The sequence below is a fragment of the Periplaneta americana genome, chromosome 4, assembly GCF_040183065.1.
Source record: "Periplaneta americana isolate PAMFEO1 chromosome 4, P.americana_PAMFEO1_priV1, whole genome shotgun sequence".
NCBI classification, from domain to species: domain Eukaryota; kingdom Metazoa; phylum Arthropoda; class Insecta; order Blattodea; family Blattidae; genus Periplaneta; species Periplaneta americana.
The window spans coordinates 201,191,577-201,212,873 of NC_091120.1; the positions used below are offsets into that span (position 1 = coordinate 201,191,577).

The following is a 21,297-nucleotide window of genomic DNA, read 5'->3' on the forward strand; positions in this document are numbered from 1 at the left end:
CTGCACTTTTTTGTTAAAAAAATTAACTTTAAGATGATACACTTGATTAAAATCTAAGTTGCACAATAAGCGCATGATATTCGAGAAGTTTGTGCTCATCCGTCCTCAAGTGAGGTTGACCACTGGGATCCGGAATTAACAAAATATAAAAGATAAAGGGAAATGAAACGAGCAAAATACTGATTCGATTTGTACATTAAAACAAAAATTTACGTGTTAACATATAGATGATAATGTAAAATTTGAAGAGAGGCCTTCAATTGTGTAATTTGTAGGTCGGTTTTTTTTCTAAGTTAACAATTTATGGCAGTTCTCTTATTAAGTTTAAAAATCTTGATAAAATAACAGTAATCATTGTTCACCTTCACTTGTTTAATAAGGAGAGATGAGAGTAGCTCCTTGAGATATTGAAGGTTGACAAATGTGCATGGTAATGCGTTTATGAAGATGTTGGGACGTCTTTTGTCAACTGTGCAATATTACGACTCAGTGACTTTTAACAAAGTGTATTATGAATTGTAACTCGGAAGCCATATGATATGATTTTTTTTTATGTTCTAGTGATATTTAACTTATTTTATATTTTTGTTTTCATATTTTCCGATAATGGTATATCTCTAATGTGATAAGTTGAGCTATATATAAACATAATTTTCCTTACTGTGTATACTTAAAAATATTGTATTCATTGTATGCTTTGTACTGCACTATTGTATTACTACTATTAGTATTATTATTACTATTAGGCCTGTTATTATTATTTTATTATTTATTATTATTATTATCATTATTATTATCATTACTGTTCTTATTTATTATTATTATTATTATTATTATTATTATTATTATTATTATTATCAATAATTGTCTTATTTTTTTATACTTTGTAGGCCTCATTTATTTTTGACCTGCTGTTCACATTTTATTATGCTTTTTTCTTTCCTTCTCTATGTTATATATTATGTCTGATTTCTTCTTACTTGTTTACATTTTATTATTATTATCTTATTCAGTTTTGTGTGTACTTTGTAAATTTGTAGTGTTACTGTAACACAGTTTTTACTCCTGGTTGAGTGTTAGAGAAGGCCGTATGGCCTTTACTCTGCCAGGTTAAATAAATCATTATTATTATTATTATTATTATTATTATTATCATTATTATCAATAGGCTATAGCACCCCCAATGTACACTCACACTCCGTTAAGTTAATTCTTGTGCATGTATTTACACTTGTACCAGACGACCTTGTAAAGTGTTTAGCATACTATGCAAATAGACGACCTGAAGATGCCACAACGGCGAAAGTATTCGTCTCAAATAAAATAGCTTCATTCAAAACTATGTATGTAACCTAATGTTTTGAAAATACAAATTTAAATTGATAAGTGCAGACGAACCTAGAGTACCTTATATATATATATATATATTCAGCATTGAAGCCGACATATTTTACTGGATAGGATAGGGTTCTTTTATTTACTTTAAATGTACATAGTGCCCACAGCTTTACTTCCCTCCTGGAGGAAGACATGCTAAGAATTTAATTGCCCTCAACAGTGTTTGAACCTGTGAATCTCGGATCCAACAGTGATGTCCACTTACTTACTTACTGGCTTTTAAGGAACCCGGACGTTCATTGCCGCCCTCACATAAGCCCGCCATTGGTCCCTATCCTGAGCAAGATTAATCCATTCTCTATCATCATATCCCACCTCCCTCAAATCCATTTTAATATTGTCTTCCCATCTATGTCTCGGCCTCCCTAAAGTTCTTTTTCCCTCTGGCCTCCCAACTAACACACTATATGCATTTCTGGATTCGCCCATACGTGCTACATGCCCTGCCCATCTTAAATGTCTGGATTTAATGTTCCTAATTATGTCAGGTGAAGAATGTAATGCGTGCACTGTCACTCAAATGCGAGATAATTATTGTAGTTGATAAATCATAGGAAAATAACTACAGGGTGTTTCAAAAATAGAGGGCATAATTTCAGGTATGTATTTCCCATATGTAGACAGTACGAAAAGTTCATTACAACAGGTGTCCGGAAATGCTTGGTTTCCGAGTTATGGCCTTCAAATCAGTAATATTCACCGGAACGTTTTTCTTCCCGCAGGTAGTTGTCTTTACAACAGATGTTCAAAATGTCCACCTCCTGATTGAATACAGGCCTCACATCGATGTCTCATGGCCCTGCGGACACAATCCCAAATTCCAGGAGTATTGCGTATTTCCTCACAACCTGCCACAATTCGATTCCGAAGGGATTCCATGTCAGGCACCGGAGACGAATACAATAATGATTTTAAATGGCCCCACAAGTAGAAATCAATAGGGTTGAAATCAGGTGAGCGTGGAGACCAAGCAATTGGGCCACCTCTACCTATCCATCGATTAGGGCACCTCTCCTGGTACAAACGACAAGCCAGCGCAGCATTGCTGTTCTCCTTACCGTACATGAAGTGCACTTCTGCCAGCTCCTGATTTCAGTACATGTCGCAAGTACAACGCCAAACACAACACTCAGTGTACTCTTCGCCTCGGAATCAACTGTTAGAGTGTCCTCTGTTAATATCTTCTGTCACGGCACCTATCTACGGGAAGAAAAAGGTTCCGGTGAATATCACTGTTTTGAGGGCCATAACTCGGAAAGCAAGGATTTTCGGACACATGTTGTAATGAACTTTTTGTATTGTCTACATGTGAGGAATACATACCTGAAATTATGCCCTCTATTTTTGAAACACCCTGTATAAAAAAGAACATATGGTTAATGTAGAAGGTACATTCCCTTGGCAGCGTTATCAGTATATGTGTTACTCCGAATGAACAGTATTGTTCATGTGGCTCTTATCTCCCCCTCTCTCTGTTACACACACTCACAAAGCAGCTTTGAAACTTTCACCAGCTGCAGTGTAGTATTGTAAGTGGGTCAGCATTGTCACTGAATAATTAACATGAGAAATGACGCATGTTTTAGTAATGGCTCACAACTGCTGAAACAATTATAAAGAACTGAGTATGCGATGAACTGGTTTTAGTAGTATTGAATTTGTGGTGAGTCTACTTTGCTCTCCATGAATATTCACGTGTTGAGGTGAAATTTGTAAGTAAGATAAGGTCTCCACTTGTGATCGGTTGTAACAATATTTAATAATCCTTTTGTAAGACATTTTTAATAGTTTGTGTATTGAGAAGAGTCAATTGGTTCATTTAAGTTGTAGTTGTCCCTCTAAGTAATGCTAGGTGCTGAGCCTTATCAGTATATTGCTGCTGTTCTCTTTCTTGCTAGCCATTGGATCTAAGGTTCGTGAGTTCGACCTCTTTTGAGGGCTATGAATTTTAAAGAATAATATCCTTAGCATGGCTTTCTCTAGGAGAAAATTAAAGCTGTGTGCCTCATGTTGTAGACTGATGGTGATGTGCATCAACCTCAGTTAAAAATGTTGTAACCGTGCATTACGGAAACACGGTTAAAACTAACTGTGGTTAAAATGTAATTAGCTGAAATCTCATTTAACCAGGTGAAGTCTGATGATATAGGCCTATTGTTTCTGCTAAATGACGACAGGAAAACATTCACACCTTTGCAGTGATGATGATGATGATGATAATAATAATGATAATAATAATAATAATAATAATAATAATAATAATAATAATAATAATCAATGTCTAAAAATGATGTGCTTACTTTAAGATCAAAATGAACATATCCTATACTAGTAGCTATTTATTTTCGTGTTGCATTTTCCCTTTGGACGTTGTTCTGTTTGTGGGTTGTATTTCTTTGTTTTTCAGTGCTATTAGGTTAAAATCGTACAAAATGGAAAATGAAAATTCATATGATTATATTCCAACGTGAGTCTGAAGTATTTTTAGACTTTATTATTAGATTTAAATATGTTATATTAAAAAAATCCATAAAGGAGAAGAATGAAGATTAGTAGGAATGTGTGTTCAATCCAGTGCCCCATTTATACCGAGGAACTGTGCAATATCCTAACATTCATTCATAACCTCTCTTTGTCCAGTCTGCAACATAGGAAAAGACATCAAGTGTTCCCTCTTAAAATACTAAACATATCAATTGCATAGAATTGTAATGTAAGCAGCCAGTTCATAGGAAAAATATGACTGTTTCTGGATTATTGTAAGTATCCATTTGTTGCAGCAGAAATGGCACGGTGGGTTTTGATAAACAAAATCTCTCCTGAAATTTTCTGACACCTAATTTCTCTTAAGAATTCTCTTTCCACTAATGAAACTCCACATTTAGCATCATCCCTATCCGAGTAATCCAAGTACAGTAATAATCATTAGTTCATCCAGCCAATCTTTTTTTTTTTACTAGGCCTACTAATCACTGGTTATCTCCTTTATCCATTCGAATGTGGCTGGTTAGAGAATACCATGATTGCTCTCCTGTTTCAGTCCTAGCCAAGGTTGATGCACTGTAAAAATGCTTAACCAGTGATTAGGAGGCAATTTTAATTGGTGATTACACTAATTGATGTTCATTCACGTGACCATTAGAGGGTTCCAGACAATTTTTTTTATCCATTTCTCGGCCATATTAAATTTTGACTCTTGAATGATTATAGTTAAAATAAATCTGTTATTTCTATGACAGATATATCAGTTCTAAGACAGGATCATTTTTGAGACACTGTAATTATGTGTGACGTCTCAGAAGTGACCATTCTCAATTTGTTACCCCTGTAATTCCATGTTGATTACTGGTTTTAAGGTTATGTTGAATATGCTCACCCTCATATCTGATTAACATAAATTTACATGACACATTTTACATATTTTACAGAATTCTAAGTATCTCAAAACTGACTGGTAATAAAGGTACTCACTGGGGAACAGGTACATAATGTTTTCCTTTTTCTAATATAAAAAGTACAAATCTTTCACTGCAAACTGCTACACTGTGGTCCATACCAAGCAACTGAAGAGCTGTTCTGGACTCATGTTGCTATACATGGATAGTTTATATTGCTTGTAGTATATCACAGAACTGATATGAACTATTAGAGACTGATTTAAGTTACATTTAGAGCATTAAAGAAACAATTGAATTACTATCTTATCTAATAAACTAATAAATGGGAGGGGCATGCTAACGTTTAATCCTGTCAAATGTTGGGTTTCACTGTACAATTGCTGAATAAAAAAAAATGCTTTTGAAGATGGAGCCGGGAACACTTCACTGAACTGACATTTGAACACTCAGAGTTGATGTACAGATAATTGTCCAAATAATTCAATTACGACGTGGTGGTGGTCATTGTTTGATTAGGTAAAATGTATAATTTCCTGTTAGTTGCGTAATAATTTCAAGGACATGTTTCTGCCAATTTCGTGATTTCTAGGCATATGATAAATGTATTCTAAGTTGGTGGAATAGTGGCAGGGAAAATTATTTATTATGACTTTTACACTTTTACTACGTCACACTACTTTTGACCAATAAAACGGTACAAAAGGACGTCTTTCAACCAATTATGGCTGCTTATCACACAGTTTTATTGTGTCCCTAGCATTTGTTTAATTTTATCGCGTCACTAGCATTTGTTTATTTTTGTCACTACCCTAGCATTTGTTTCTTTGTTTGCCAACATTTCAAACTGCACTGATCTGGACGTCAAAAAAAAAAACAGAAAATTACAAACCACTACAGTCGTTGCACAGCACTTTCAAATATGACTCGCATTGGCATTCAGGAACAAGAATTAGTAAAGATCACTGGTCATATATGAAGAGCACCATTCGGAAATCCTGAATAAGTTGAGGGATACACCATGCACATCGAGTTCACTTCTTTTACGCACACGTCCAATATAACATCAACTGAACCACCAACCACTAAAACATTCAAATTTTAAAATTGTATTTTCAATAATTGTTCCTTTTAAAATTATTCACGTTTATTTTTTATTTCATCATCGTTAATTAAAACGTTTCTTGTTTATTTCATCATCCCTAATTAAAACTTTTCTAACACTCGTTTATATTATTTAGGTTATGTTTGTTATAGCTTCTGCTATATGATATTATGAATAGTCACACGTATCAGAGATTGTTTAATACTAAGATTTATTGAAAATCATGTCAAGTGACGTTGATTACTGGGATCTGGATGATTGAAGTCGAATGCAAATGTTTTAATAAAAATGAAACTGAATCAACAAAGCCTTCTTGACTAGTAACCGTCCACAGAGTTCAATGAAGATGCCATAGTTGGCACAACTGATAACAAGAAAACATAATCATAAAACACTACTGCCATCTAGCTTAATGTTGAGATGGTACAATAATACATTTGAAGACAGTTGTATTTTCGTAAGCCAATTAATATTTTATTGTATTGGAGTACTTTGTTACTTCTAATCTTTATATACTTTCTTCTAATTATGTAATAGTCAATTAAATCCCACTCGAGTTTTGATTTTCTCTAGGAAATTATTGGGGATCATCAGTGTGGTTTTAGGCGTAATAGATCGACTATTGATCAGATTTTTTGTATTCGACAGATATTGGAGAAATAAATGGGAGTATAAGGGTACAGTACATCAGTTATTCCTAGATTTCAAAAAGGCGTATGACTCGGTTAAGAGAGGTCTTATATAATATTCTTATTGGATTTGGTATTCCCAAGAAACTAGTTCGATTAATTAAAATGTGTCTTAGGGAAACTTACAGCAGATTTCGTATAGGCCAGTTTCTATCTGATGCTTTTCCAATTCACTGCGGGCTAAAGCAGGGAGATGCACTATCAACTTTACTTTTTAACTTCGCTCTAGAATATGCCATTAGGAAAGTTCAGGATAACAGGCAGGGTTTGGAATTGAATGGGATACATCAGCTTCTTGTTTATGCGGATGACGTGAATATGTTAGGAGAAAATCCACAAACGATTAGGGAAAACGCGGAAATTGTACTTGAAGCAAGTAAAGAGATAGGGTTGGAAGTAAATCCCGAAAAGACAAAGTATATGATTATGTCACGTGATCAGAATATTGTACGAAATGGAACTATAAAAGTCGGAGATTTATCCTTCGAAGAGGTGGAAAAATTCAAATATCTTGGAGCAACAGTAACAAATGTAAATGACACTCAGGAGGAAATTAAACGCAGAATAAATATGGGAAATGTCTGTTATTATTCGGTTGAGAAGCTTTTATCATCTAGTCTGCTGTCAAAAAATCTGAAAGTTAGAATTTATAAAACAGTTATATTACCGGTTGTTCTGTATGGCTGTGAAACTTGGACTCTCACTTTGAGAGAGGAACAGAGATTGAGGGTTTTTGAGAATAAGGTTCTTAGGAAAATATTTGGGGCTAAGAGGGATGAAGTTACAGGAGAATGGAGAAAGTTACACAACACAGAGCTGCACGCATTGCGTCCTTCACCTGACATGATTAGGAACATAAAATCCAGACGTTTGAGATGGGCAGGGCATGTAGCACGTATGGGCGAATCCAGAAATGCATATAGAGTGTTAGTTGGGAGGCCAGAGGGGAAAAGACCTTTGGGGAGGCCGAGACGTAGATGGGAGGATAATAATAAAATGGATTTGAGGGAGGTGGGATATGATGGTAGAGACTGGATTAATCTTGCTCAGGATAGGGACCAATGGCGGGCTAATGTGAAGGCGGCAATGAACCTCTGGGTTCCTTAAAAGCCAGTAAGTAAGTAAATCAAAACCTCTAGTGAGATTACTGTTGGTATAAATTCTGCTAACCTTTCTTTCTCAATCATATTGTTTTGCCAGGATTCGAGTCCATGGGCCCAATGTGGTAAGCTGATTTATTTTGTAGTTCAGGTAATACGGCATGTATAGCTCAAATCTCACAATATGTGGTTATGACTGGTATGAATGTGCTGTGTTCTGTTTCAGGAGTGGTGCACATCCAAGGCGAAGTGACCCGCGCTCGCAGCGAGAGCCCGGACATAGTGATGATAGAGTGATTATTGGCAACATACGTCTTTCTGACTTGAAGTTCAGAATTTTGGGTTATAATAGACTGCAGGTGAGGCAAATACATGTGTATATCAGGTTTTTACTTTGAAATTCGTACATTATATAGTGGGTAATACTCACTATTGGAGGTCTGCATCGGACGTTTTCGCTCGAGCGCCGAGTAGTTCATAGCATAATCCGAGAGGTAGCGCACATGCATGATGGGTAAAATTGTCACGAGCAATAAATCTTCGAACGGTATAAGCCGAGCGCTAGACATTCGTTCTTGTTACAGTGATGAACTGTGTAGTAACATCATAGATGTTTATCATTTCAAAACTTTGCAGTGTTTAACTAACCTCTCCATAGTAGAACTACAAAACTTGCTTTAAAATGTAATATAAATGTTGTAGGTACATTTTTTTTTTTTTTTTTTTTTTTTCCACACAGGAGTGATTTTGTTTTTGCCACAGCTGATGTTATTGGATGTAAATGTAATTATTATAAATGGAGAACACAATCACGATAAATGCAAGAACTGTATCAAGTTTTCTAGTAGTAGTAATAATAATAATAATAATAATAATAATAATAATAATAATAATAATAATCTCTAATAATTAGTGTATCAATCTTTGCGTCTGTAACAGTTGTGCAGCATGATTATTCGTTTTATTATATTTTCTGTGACGTTATCTCTGTACTGATATTATTAATCTACTGCTATATCAATAATATTTTGTAAAACATTTCCACATTGTCGCAGTATATAGCGGAACATTATGTATGGACCTGTCGTATTATATATGTGGTAAATCAAATATTGAATAATTATTAATTAGCAATAATAACTGTATATCGAAGTTTTTCATACTATTTTATTTATAACTTCATGTTCCTGTTTTGGTACGTTCCATTGACTGTTCCATTAAACCGTTTGTCATAAATGCAGAAAATAAAGCCTTATTTTTGTCGTGTGAGCAAAACATGTGTGTATCTTATCTGTCACCTTCCATACATGATAAGACATGTCGGTGAGATGACCTTGTACTGTGCTTCTATTTATTATGAGCGTATCACGACCGATCGTATCTCACTCGAGGGTGCGACACTCGACCGAGTTCAAGCAAGCGATTTAACTCCAATGCAGCACTCTGCTCACTATACAAGGTAGAAATGGCCAAAATTAAAGTGGCCACCTCCCTGATTAAGTGTCAGTCAGGTACTTCCATGTTCTTTTGGGAGAACCAAGCTGTATTCGCAAGACTTCATATATATAATGTAGAAATGTATCCTTGGTCAAAATGAAAGTGGCAAAGTCTCTGAGACTAGTACTTCGGGTACTTCCATGATAGTTTGCGAGTTGTTTAATTGGAGAGCAATTTTTTTATTCTTTCGATTTTTCCATTTCTTTACAAAATATACATTGGAAAGGTGTATATTTTCAAATGTAAATGTATTGACCGTAATTACTTATATAATTCGTAATCGGCTGCAAACCAGAACTGAAATATTAGTACTATGGCAGTACCGGTATGTGATGTTGTCCGACCTAACTTATTGATGAGTAACTCACATCCGGGCTTTCATTATAACAATTTCGTTGGCTTCAGTTATACTTTGCAAACTTCATAGGTGCAGTCTTGTGAAAGTGGTGTTATTTTTAAAGAAAATTCATTTTAAAATTTCAAGATTTCTGTTTTATTATCAATTTGCCAGTGTTATTTCAACACATATGTATGTATATATGCATACAAGTTTTATAATCCTAACTTGAGCTATTAAACACGATAAAGTGTCATATGCAGCATTTTTATCTTAAATTTTCTGTTCTGACAGTTATTTTAATACACGATTGCATTCATTTTTTTACAAAATGGCAGAAGAAAATGTATCATCGAGAAAAGACAGAAATTACGAAAATATTACTTAGAAATACATTATTGTTATATCACTAATAAAACAAGTGTTGCTAGAATTCGTTTAAAAACTTGAATTGCGTTTCTTTTTCACGTTATTATATGAATTTGCGTTATTTCACTATTTAGGGGGTTATGGGAAGAAGTATAAAGAAATGATGATAAAAAAATTGGCAAAATGAACACAATTGACATGTCTCTGGATTTTCACATATCTGTATCCATAAGACTAGGGAAATTTCTTCCCAGCCAGGACCATATTTCTGCACTGATATTTCACTTTTATTAGCTGATGCATGAAGAGAGATTAGGAAGATTGAACAGATCTGTAAGTGCAAGTCTTGTTATGCAAATTTGGTTCTGAACTGTAAACTTTTACTTGGGGAAGATATATTATGAAGCATTGTAAAGAAAGTGTCGAAAAATTCTGAGGATGTTCTCAGATTCTCCAGTTCTTGACAGAATTTTGTTAGACCATATTTGTGTTAGATGAAAAGACCTAAATGAAAAACGATTAAAATTTATGCGTGATTATGGCTATGACTTAGTTTGGTTAATTGTGAAGTTGTGTGATTTCTACCAGTGTGCGTTTTATTGCTTCAAAATGTTACATAGGTAGAACCAAAAAAATTTGATATTTAATGGAGCATCGAAAATTATTTTAGAGAAACAACCTTTCCTTACTCATTTTCGTATACATGGCTTCATGAAGGAAGACACAGGAAATAAAAATAAGTAATAGCATTTTAGCATTTTTGCCAACATTTCACAAAGAAAGAGAGCTAGTAAAGAGAATGACTTTTCGCTTAGTTCAGTTTGAAAAATACTGAAAGGTAGAAAGGGATATTGAAACTTACTGTCCCCAACAGTTAACTTGACGATTTCAACAAAATGGTTGTTAGATGCATATTATCCACAACTTGTTTGTGCAAAAGGATTCTGTGCCAACCACAAACAAAAATTAATAAAACTAAAAATACATTAATTTCCAAAGTAGTTCAAAAAGTCTGAGAAGATTCATTAAAGATTGTGGATTTAAATGGAAAAGTAAATCTAATGGAGACATCCTTGTTGAAGACAACATACACTTTCAGTGAGAGATACACTTAACCTGTCGTGAGTGAGTAAATTAGAAGTTTACTAATTTTTTTTTTTTACCCATTGCAAAATATAAATTGGAAACACGTGTATTTCCAACTTCTTAAATGTATATGTACTGTAGATGAAACATATATTGAAAGTGTATATGTATTTGGAAGTGACTGTACTGTGCATTCAGCTCGAAATTAGAACAAGGCATAGTTTCACTTGATGAGTTACCAGTAGGTAAACTCACGTTCAGGCTTTCATTAGAACAATGTCAAATGTAAAACATGCTGGTGCTAGCAATACAGTGGTAGAGAAAAGAAATAAATATACATATGGTGATAGAGGTCAGTGTTAGATGGTAGAAAGATTTGTTGATGATAAAAAGGCAGTGATAGAATAATACAGTGACAGAGATAGAACAATTAGTGGCAAATAGTTACAGTAATGGCATAAAGTGGACTCTCACTTTGAGAGAGGAACAGAGATTAAGGGTGTTTGAGAATAAGGTTGTTAGGAAAATATTTGGGGCTAAGAGGGATGAAGTTACAGGAGAATGGAGAAAGTTACACAACGCAGAGCTGCAGGCATTGTATACTTCACCTGACATAATTAGGAACATAAAATCCAGACGTTTGAGATGGGCAGGACATGCAGCATGTATGGGCGAATCCAGAAATGCATATAGAGTGTTAGTTGGGAGGCCGGAGGGAAAAAGACCTTTGGGGAGGCTGAGACGTAGATGGGATAATAATATTAAAATCAATTTGAGGGAGGTGGGATATGATTGTAGAGACTGGATTAATCTTGCTCAGGATAGGGACCGATGGTGGGCTTATATGAGGGCGGGAATGAACCTCCGGGTTCCTTAAAAGCCAGTAAGTAAGTAATGGCATAAAGCTACAGTGACAAAGGCAGAAATATACAATGATACAGAGAAGTAAATTGTGATACAAAGATACATTGAGGTTTAGAAAGGTACAGTGGGAGAAAGATAAGAAGGTGCAGTGCTAGAGATACAGAGATTCAGTGACAGAAAAATAGTAACAATAGATGGATAGACAAACGGAGAAAAACTGCCATGGTGGTCAAGTGGCTAGAGCCTGGACTTAATCCTCTGGACCCAGGTTCGATACCTGGTGTATCCCTGATATATAACATGTGTTGGGCAAGCCTTTAGTTCAGGTAATACAAGGTTTTTCTTTGGGAGCTCTGGTTCCCCTGTGGCATCTCAACAAATTTCCATCATATCTTGTCTCAGCTCATCACAGGTGTAACATAGATGAGCCTTCTTTGGTGCACACTGGGCAACGACTGTCGGTAAATTGTTCTACACTAGGTATGGGTGAATGACGAACAGTCAAGTACCTGCCATTAATGGTGGTGGTGGTGGGGGGGGGTACAAACAGAGAGTAAAGGAGAGAGACTGGATTGTGTTGTATAGAAATGTAACTAACCTTTTCATAAGATATGCTGCATTTCATTAATGCTACAGTTCAGTGAGGATGTTTTGTATTTATGTTACAGATGGTGTTCTTTGACTGCTATGTAGTAACTTTTGATCTTCCGATGCCCCATCTACGACGACAAATTCGTAAAGTTCTAAATCGACAATCAGTAGCACCATCATCACTTAACCTACTGATAGCACTCTGTGAGGATAAAATACAGGAAGCACTAGTAACCCATGCATCTTCATCAGACAAAATACAAGAAGAGCTGGTAACCCATGCACCTTCGTCAGACAAAATACAAGAAGAGCTGGTAACCCATGCACCTTCGTCAGACAAAATACAAGAAGAGCTGGTAACCCATGCACCTTTGTCAGACAAAATACAAACAGAGCTGGTAACCCATGCACCTTTGTCAGACAAAATACAAGCAGAGCTGGTAACCCATGCACCTTCGTCAGACAAAATACAAGAAGAGCTGGTAACTCATGCACCTTTGTCAGACAAAATACAAACAGAGCTGGTAACCCATGCACCTTCGTCAGACAAAAGACAAGAAGAGCTGGTAACCCATGCATCTTCGTCAGACAAAATACAAAAAGAGCTGGTAACCCATGCATCTTCGTCAGACAAAATACAAGAGGAGCTGGTAACCCATTCACCTTCATCAGACAAAATACAAAAAGAGCTGGTATCCCATGCATCTTCGTCGGACAGAATACAAGAAGAGCTGGTAACCCATGCACCTTTATCAGACAAAATACAAGAAGAGCTGGTAACCCATGCATTTTCGTCAGACAGAATACAAGAAGAGTTGGTAATCCATGCATCTTCATCAGACAAAATACAAGAAGAACCAATAACCCGTGCACCTTCATCAGGCAAAACCCATGCACCTTCATCAGACAAAATACAAGGAGAACTGATAAACCATGCACCTTCATCAAACAAAATACAAGAAGAGCTGGTAACCCATATACCTTTATCAGACGAAATACAAGAAGAGCTGGTAACCCATATACCTTTATCAGATAAAATACAAGAAGAGCTGGTAACCCATGCACCTTCGTCAGACAAAATACAAGAAGAGCTGGTAACCCATGCACCTTCAGACAAAATACAAGAAGAGCTGATAGCCCATGCACTTTCCTCAGACAGAATATGGGAAGAAGTGGTAGCCCATGTAGCTTCATCATCAGACAGAATTTGGGAAGAGATGGTCGCCCATGCACCTTCATCAGACAAAATACAAGAAGAGCTGATAGCTCATGCACCTTCATCAGACAAAATACAAGAAGGGATGGTAACCCATGCACCTTCATCAGACAAAGTACCAGAAGAGCTGGTAACTCATGCAGCTTCAGACAAAATACAAGAAGAGCTGATAGCCCATTCACCTTTCTCAGACAAAATATGGGAAGAAGTGGTAGCCCATGCACCTTCATCAGACAAAATACAGGAGGCATCGGCAGCCCAAGCAACTCCATTAAATGTTGCTGCTACAGAATCAGATCAGGTGGAGAAAGAAGTATGCAGGAGGAGGAAGAAACGATCCCTTAGTGTCGTCCGATCCCGCAAACGCAATAGAAGCAGGAGCAATTCCCTTGGCAACACCAGAAGTAGCTCTCTTGATAATCCTAGGATGAAGAGGGCCAGAAGTGCAAGTGTAACCAGCATGAACAAGAGATACTCACTTGATCCTGTTCCAGGTCGCAGGTCTCCAATTTGCACCAGGAGTCGAACTGAAAAAGAGTGCTTGAATCTCCGTCGCATAAATGGTCGTCGACGACTCTTCCCTAGTGCTGTTCCTCCACATTCTGTACTGTTGCTCCAGAACAGCACCAATAAAATTAATGTAGATGAAAAAGTGACAAATAGTCCAGAGAAATCTGCTTCCAGTGGTGGAGAAAAGAAGAGTGACAGTGTCTGTACCGGTATTCCTGTCGATGGTGGGGTTTCTTCCTCAGAGGGTAGTGCTGCTGCTGTCTCTCGTTCTGAGAGAGAAGTTATTGTTGCAGCTGAAGTTATTGGGTGTGTCGGTGATGCCACTTTGGATAATACCAAGATGCCAGCAGTGGGACAGTCAGGGGTCGAAATGGTTGATAATTCACGTCCCGAGCATGGAACTCGCGAGAACGGATTCGCTGAAGGTGAGATTCATAGTGTAGGAAGGGAGAATGTGGATGTTTCCATTACAGGCGATTGTTTCCAGTGTGTGGAATCGAGTAAGAAAGTGTCTCCACAGAAGCGAAAAAACAAGTTGGTCAGTTCAAATATTCGTTCATTCATGAGACCTTATTCTACAGTAATTACGCGCAGCAAAAGTCGTCCTATCCTACGCAGCAAAATCTTTTCACGCCCATCACAGTTATATGTGTACCCAAAACTCAGCCACCAGACTCGATTCCGCAGGAAGAACAAGAATAGACAGAAACACAGGTCTCGCAGAGAGATCTTTGTTAATAGCAAAGTTGCCAAGAAGGTCGTGGAGAGGAAGGTTCTCACTGCAAGACAGTCACGCAGCAGGAGTGTAGCTTCCAGCCCTGTCAAATGTGGAAGCCCCCAGAAACAAAAGAGCAGGAGCTTTAGCTGCAGTGAGATCCTGGGGGCTTCTGCTTTGGAAGTGGCAGGAGGTTCTCTCATTTCTGTACGTAAGTGTAGATCTCCTAGGGAAAGTGTCTCAGAAGTGTCTGGAACAAAGGGGGGCGTCAGTAAAGTTGTGTGTGAGGGCAATGCCCTCGACCTCCCTCAGGAGAAGACTAACATGGGTGACATGTCCTTCACGAGTAGGATCTTGGACCAGTATGAAGCAGTCAGTGAATGCAGGGAGATGTTTTCGAATGATTTTATGGTGAAATTGAAGGCAACGGCATTGGCAGCACGAAAATTCCGCCCCACGTCACAAGCTGAGGGCAAACAGAGAAAGATGATGGAAAAGTTGCAGAGTTTGTATAGGCCTGCACAGTCCTGATGCTGTTCATTAATTGTTATCCTAGTGTGATTTGGTGGTTCACATCCAAATGGCGTTAATTTGATTTCTTCACAAATTAAAGGGCTTCTTACAGACAAAGATTTGGACATGTGATCTGCTTACGAGGTGTGAACATTTCACATTGTTAAGTGGTTTTTGAGTGTTTCGACCTTTCGTCTATGACTTCAGAACTTCCAATTTGAGGATTATGTTGCATGTAACCTAGAAAGTTGGCCTGCTCACAGTTAGAGGCCACAACTTTGGAAAAATAGATCCATCATATTAAGTTATACAGGGTGGTGTGGAAAAAAAAAGTAGGCTCATGTAATTTATACACTGTACTATACAAGATAGGACTCTTTATCGTATAATTGCAGGTTTTACATGTCTTCCTTCATTGTGAAGAACATATTCCATGTCGAATAATTTCAAGGGAAAAATTGTTCAGGGGCCGGGTATCGATCCCGGGACCTCTGGTTGAACGTACCAGCGCTCTGCCAACTGAGCTACCCGGGAACTCCACTCGACACCGTCTCAACTTTTCCCTTTATATCCACACAACTCGCGTGGGCTGACGAAGCGCCAGAGACCCACATCGAGTGCACACAATCTCTGTGTGACTTGGAATTGTGGTTTTCTGTTAATGTACACAGTGACGTATATATTATGCAAATCTAGTCTTTCAGGTAAAGCTCCCTGTAAAGCAGATTTGAATAATTTCAAGAGAAAAATTGTTCCGGGGCTGGGTATCGACCCCAGGACCTCTGGTTGAACGTACCAGCGCTAGTACATTCAACCAGAGGTCCTGGGATCGATACCCGGCCCCGGAACAATTTTTCTCTTGAAATTATTCAAATCTGCTTTACAGGGAGCTTTACCTGAAAGACTAGATTTGCATAATATTCCATGTCATTTATTATGTGGGAAACCATATCAGAGCTCTGTTCGAGCATTACCTCAGTGATAATTGAACTGCTTAATTGTTCATGTGAAGATCCGTGTACACTTGGAGTAGTTGTGTAACATTTCTCTTTTAACAGTCTCCACAGTAATACACCAGTTATTGTGAGGTCTGGGCTTTGAGATGGATAAGGAAATTCAGAACCTCTTGACATAAGCCCAAGTGGAAACAGCTTCTCTATCAGTGCTTGGTTTTCTTGGCTTATGTTTACTGGCTGTGTCCCACTGGAACACTTGACAAAATACGAATTTCTAATTTCACAAAATGTCTGTAGGTCTGCATGAAACAGCTCTATGACCAGCTTCCTGTATGCCATAGCATATATGGTTACTGTACAGGGTGATCCGTTTGGGTTCAGATAAAATAAAAACACTGTTAAACATTTACTACTGAACTTTATTTGTTGAAACTTTGTGTATACAGCATCGAAAGATGAGAGATTTCTCAGAACTCTATATGACCCCTGTTGTGCACTCTGCACAACACATAACAGTGATGCAATTCAGCCTATGCTCGTAACATCAGAGGAGCGATTTGTTGGATAGCTTGAATAATTTTTACTCTTAGATCATTAATGTTCTTGGATTTACGTGAATAGACGGTGTCTTTAACAAAACCCACATGAAGTCTGGAGAGTTTGGGGGCCAAGCAATTGGTCCATCACGACTACACCACATACGAAAGCTTTAGAATATGACGAACCTCCCATACCGAGTGAGGTGGTGCACCATCTTGCTGGAATACGATGTTCATATTGTAGTCTTCCTTGAGTCGTGACAATAGAAACAACTGCAACATATCCAAGTAAGATCAATAGCGTATTGTCTTTCCTGCAAAGAAGAGTGGTCCAAACACTTAATTGTGGTTCACTCCACATCATACGTTAACTTTTGGACTTGACCTTTCAAGCTCGTAGGAGACATGCCCAAATAATGCAATTGTGTGTGTTCACTCTCCCGCTGAGATTAAAAGTAGCTTCATCTATAAATAGCCATTTGCTTAAGAAGCTGTCATCTTCTGCAATCTATTGGCCTAGAATTGAAACGAGCTTCATGATCCTCATTCTTGTCATGTATGGAAACGTCCATTTTTTTAAGAATAATATTACAACCAAGAAATTTCTCGTACTAAATAGCTTTATAATAATAAATTAATATTATGCATACACAAATGGATCATCCTGTATTACCATGTGCATCCTTTATGAAATAGCCATGGCTTGATACTGCTACCCACATGTTAATCTGCTTTTAGTTAAGTGGTCTTTACGCGTACTCGTCTGGTTTTTTTCCAGTCTAGAAAATGTATGTTCTATTTATTTACATGTCCACTAAGGAAAACATGACTGTCATCAGAACATCATTAATTGTTGATGTAATGTTGATCTTTATAAAGATTCGCCATCACACGTCCACAATACTGCAAGCCAACAAGGAAATCATTTTGCACCTGTGGATGGTTTTCTTTGGAGACGTCGACCTGGTTGGCGAGTTGGTATAGCGCTGGCCTTCTATGTCCAAGGTTGTGGGTTCGATCCCGGGCCAGGTTGATGGCATTTAAGTGTGCTTGAATGCGACAGGCTCATGTCAGTAGATTTACTGTATACAAAAGAACTCCTGCGGGACAAAATTCCGGCACATCCGGCAACGCTGATATAACCTCTGAAGTTGTGAGCGTCGTTAAATAAAACATAATATTTATTTAATATTCTTTGGAGACTGGAAGATTTTGACCAATGTCATTTGTTCTGGTGCTTTGTGGTCATCCCATTCACCCTTCATTATGATTCCTCATTGAATCAGTTGTACTGAACATTTCCACTCAATGTAACATGGTTTTGTTTGGTGGTGCTTGTAACTGTTGCATTTCTTTTTGTACGACTGTGTAAATAGATAAGCCATTAAAGAAAACATTAAAATATAAAACAATGTTACTGTTAGGTTTGACTACACACCATTTGCACCTTGTACACAAGCAGACAATCATACTGAATGTATGACTATAAAAACTAGTGTTGGGAGGTATGTCTTATATGGGTAAAAAAACTAACGAGATACCAGTATATTTCCAAAATTGCATTTGTTTGCTACCAGAAAGACACCAAAATTAAGTCCGTGGTTTCTTTACTTCAATTTGTTTCATTTCCCATAGCCATAATACTGTCGTTACATAAAGCAATAATATGTGAAGTCATATATCTGACTCTACTTCTGAAACCAAATTGTATTGCTAGATATGGTTGAAACACTCTAAAACCACTTCATGGCATTTTTACTTCATTTGTTTGATGCTGAAATATGGGCGTGTTTAAGAATGTTGCATTTTATCTCACACATCCATCAGAAATTCATCAAAATATTCTTTTAGTTATTGACGAAGTTCATAAATTAATTTTGACTTCATGCATCAGAGATCATGAAACTGAAGGAAATTTGTCTAAACTAAAATGGGAAAATCATCTAACCTAAAATGTATATTCATTCAGTTCAGTCAACGTAACTGAAATAAAAATTGAGTTATATTGTTGCAGAGCCAGATATATATATATATATATATATATTATGCAAAGTCAAATATTGAAATGTGCATGTCTAGAAATGTAGATCTGTGTTGGATCAAACAAACCTCGATCATGAAAAAAATCAACATCTCTCTCAGGGCTAGTGAATAGTTGCTGGGAAATCATGAATAAGGAAATGGCAAAAGTGTTTCTGGACTTTTTGGATGGGCTGAATCTGCATATTTCCATATGGAGTCTGTTTTCTCATTTCAGGCTCAAAATGTCTCACCCAACTCTCATCACATGTGATGATATTATTGAGGTATTGTACTTTAGTTCGAGGTAGTACTTCATATAGTTTCTTTTGTGATCTTAAGTGAGATCATGTCACACCTAGCTGACACAAACACATCTTCTCATTTTGGAACATTGACAAGCTCTTTTTCCTGATATTCCTAGATACAGCCAAAATGGGGAACATGTGTATCTAGTAATATGTATTCAAAAATTTCAGAAATGTGATCTTTCTCCAAAAAAAAAAAAAAAAAAAAAAAAAAAATCAAATGAAATGCGGTAAAATTTCAAATACATTACTTGACTGGAAAATGCCATGTCATTGGTTTGTCATAACTAGGGGTGGATTCATATGCACTAAAAAACGGCAAAATATTCATGCATGTATCCACTGAAAAACCAGCATTTATGCACTAAAAATAAGAAAATATGCACTGTTAAAATTGGGAAGGGAGGAACATATTTTATTTTAAGACAATGGCTTATTATTGATGATATAAATTTATTAATTTGTCCTACAGAATAATATCTGTAATATTGGCAATTAATATTTAAGGAGAAAAATTTACTCCGGCACCGGGGATCGAACCTGGATCCTTGGTTCTAAATACCAAGCGCTCTGACCACTGAGCTATGCCGAATTCAATCCACAGCACCGGACCGAATCCTCCTCCTTCAATGTTTCCCTTTGTGGCCTGACTCCAAGTTAGGCACATATGTTGACGTATTGACTAGTGTCAACTGCCAACAAGTCACTCAACTGAGTGTGCTCCTAATATAATGGCAGTTGACATTGGATATATATGTCAACATATATGCTTAACTTGGAGTCAGGCCACAAAGGGAAACATTGAAGGAGGATTCGGTCCAGTGCTGTGGATTGAATTCGGCGTAGCTCAGTGGTCAGAGCGCTTGGTACGTAGAACCAAGGACCCGGGTTCGATCCCCGGCGCTGGAGCAAATTTTTCTCCTTAAATATTTATTATTATTATTGATGGTTTTCCTGTCATACATACAAATACTGAGATAACTTTATTTATACTGGAGTTGCATATTTTTTCTAAATTGTCAGGCAACAAGTATTTTCTATTGTCCACAAAAAAAAAAAAAATCATGGTGCTACAGCCCTTTTAAGGACCTAGACCGACCAGCTGGCTGCTGGCTTCATGTCCACAAGCCGAAGCAGAGGTGCACGATCATCCAACCAGAATGGAGATATCGTGTGTTTAGCGTGGTGATCCCCATATTCGGTATTCATTGGGTTACATACCAGTATCATTCACCAAAAAGGGAACATTGTATCGTAAAACAGTTCAATCCTGCTTGAATTCCTGAGCCAGAATGAAAAATCGAGATTTGGAAACGACCTTCGACATGACATAATCTTGTATTAAACTCGTTAAGAGATAAATTTACATTCACTAACAGGAGACTGATTGCAATGAAATTAAATAGAGAGGTCGTTATAAACACATTGTTGCTTCACAGGCAACTTAAGAAAAGGCAGCGAGTGGAATTTTCTATTGTTGGTGTGCTTTGCCTTCAGTCTTGTGTTTACTATAGTCCCGTCGCTCTAATTCCCAGCAGCCACTCACGTTGCAGTTCGGCTACATTTAAACGTGTGCGTCTTGTGATTCGCTGAGGAAGACGTTATTCATTTCTTAAGACTCGATAAATACTTAATATAATCGCCCGCCATTTTGGCTCTTTCGTTGGCGTTCACAGAAAGCACACGACGTTATTTGCCGCTCAATTATTTGCTGAATTACAGTGCGTTTGATTTATTATCATAGGAGCTATGACATGATAATGTTTAACTGCGTGGCAAATAGATTCCTCGTCTGGTAGCTCGGCAACGAAAGAACTAAAATCGCGAACGATATTACCTACCTAGACTTTATAGAGCCTTCACTTCCTAAGACATAAGCAAAGAGGAGGAGTCACGCCGGAAATAACAGCGTCGCGACTATACCATCATACACATTATAAATTGCAATGCAATGAAATTTAGAAGTAAATTGAATGATAAAATGATTAAAAAGTACCAGTAAAAGGGTAGAAAAGGGCAAAGCAAAAAAGGGATAAAAATGCTGGAAAATAACCTTCATCTGGAGGCAACATTTCACACACTAGTTTTTT

The 21,297-nt window shown here is 37.2% G+C and overlaps 1 protein-coding gene across 6 annotated transcripts in view; it reads left to right on the forward strand.

Annotated features, from left to right (window-relative positions):
• Positions 1–21,297, forward strand: part of LOC138698600 (uncharacterized) — a 101,306-nt gene that overhangs the window by 36,106 nt on the left and 43,903 nt on the right. For 3 of the 6 annotated variants that reach the window (XM_069824639.1, XM_069824638.1, XM_069824637.1), the window contains exons 7-8: positions 7,914–8,046; positions 12,509–14,582. In XM_069824639.1, coding sequence (XP_069680740.1) covers positions 7,914–8,046; positions 12,509–14,582 — 2,207 coding nt within the window. Of the gene's footprint in view, positions 1–7,913; positions 8,047–12,508; positions 16,181–21,297 lie in introns of those variants that run through there. The other 3 variants (XM_069824634.1, XM_069824635.1, XM_069824636.1) reach the window with 1 other exon arrangement.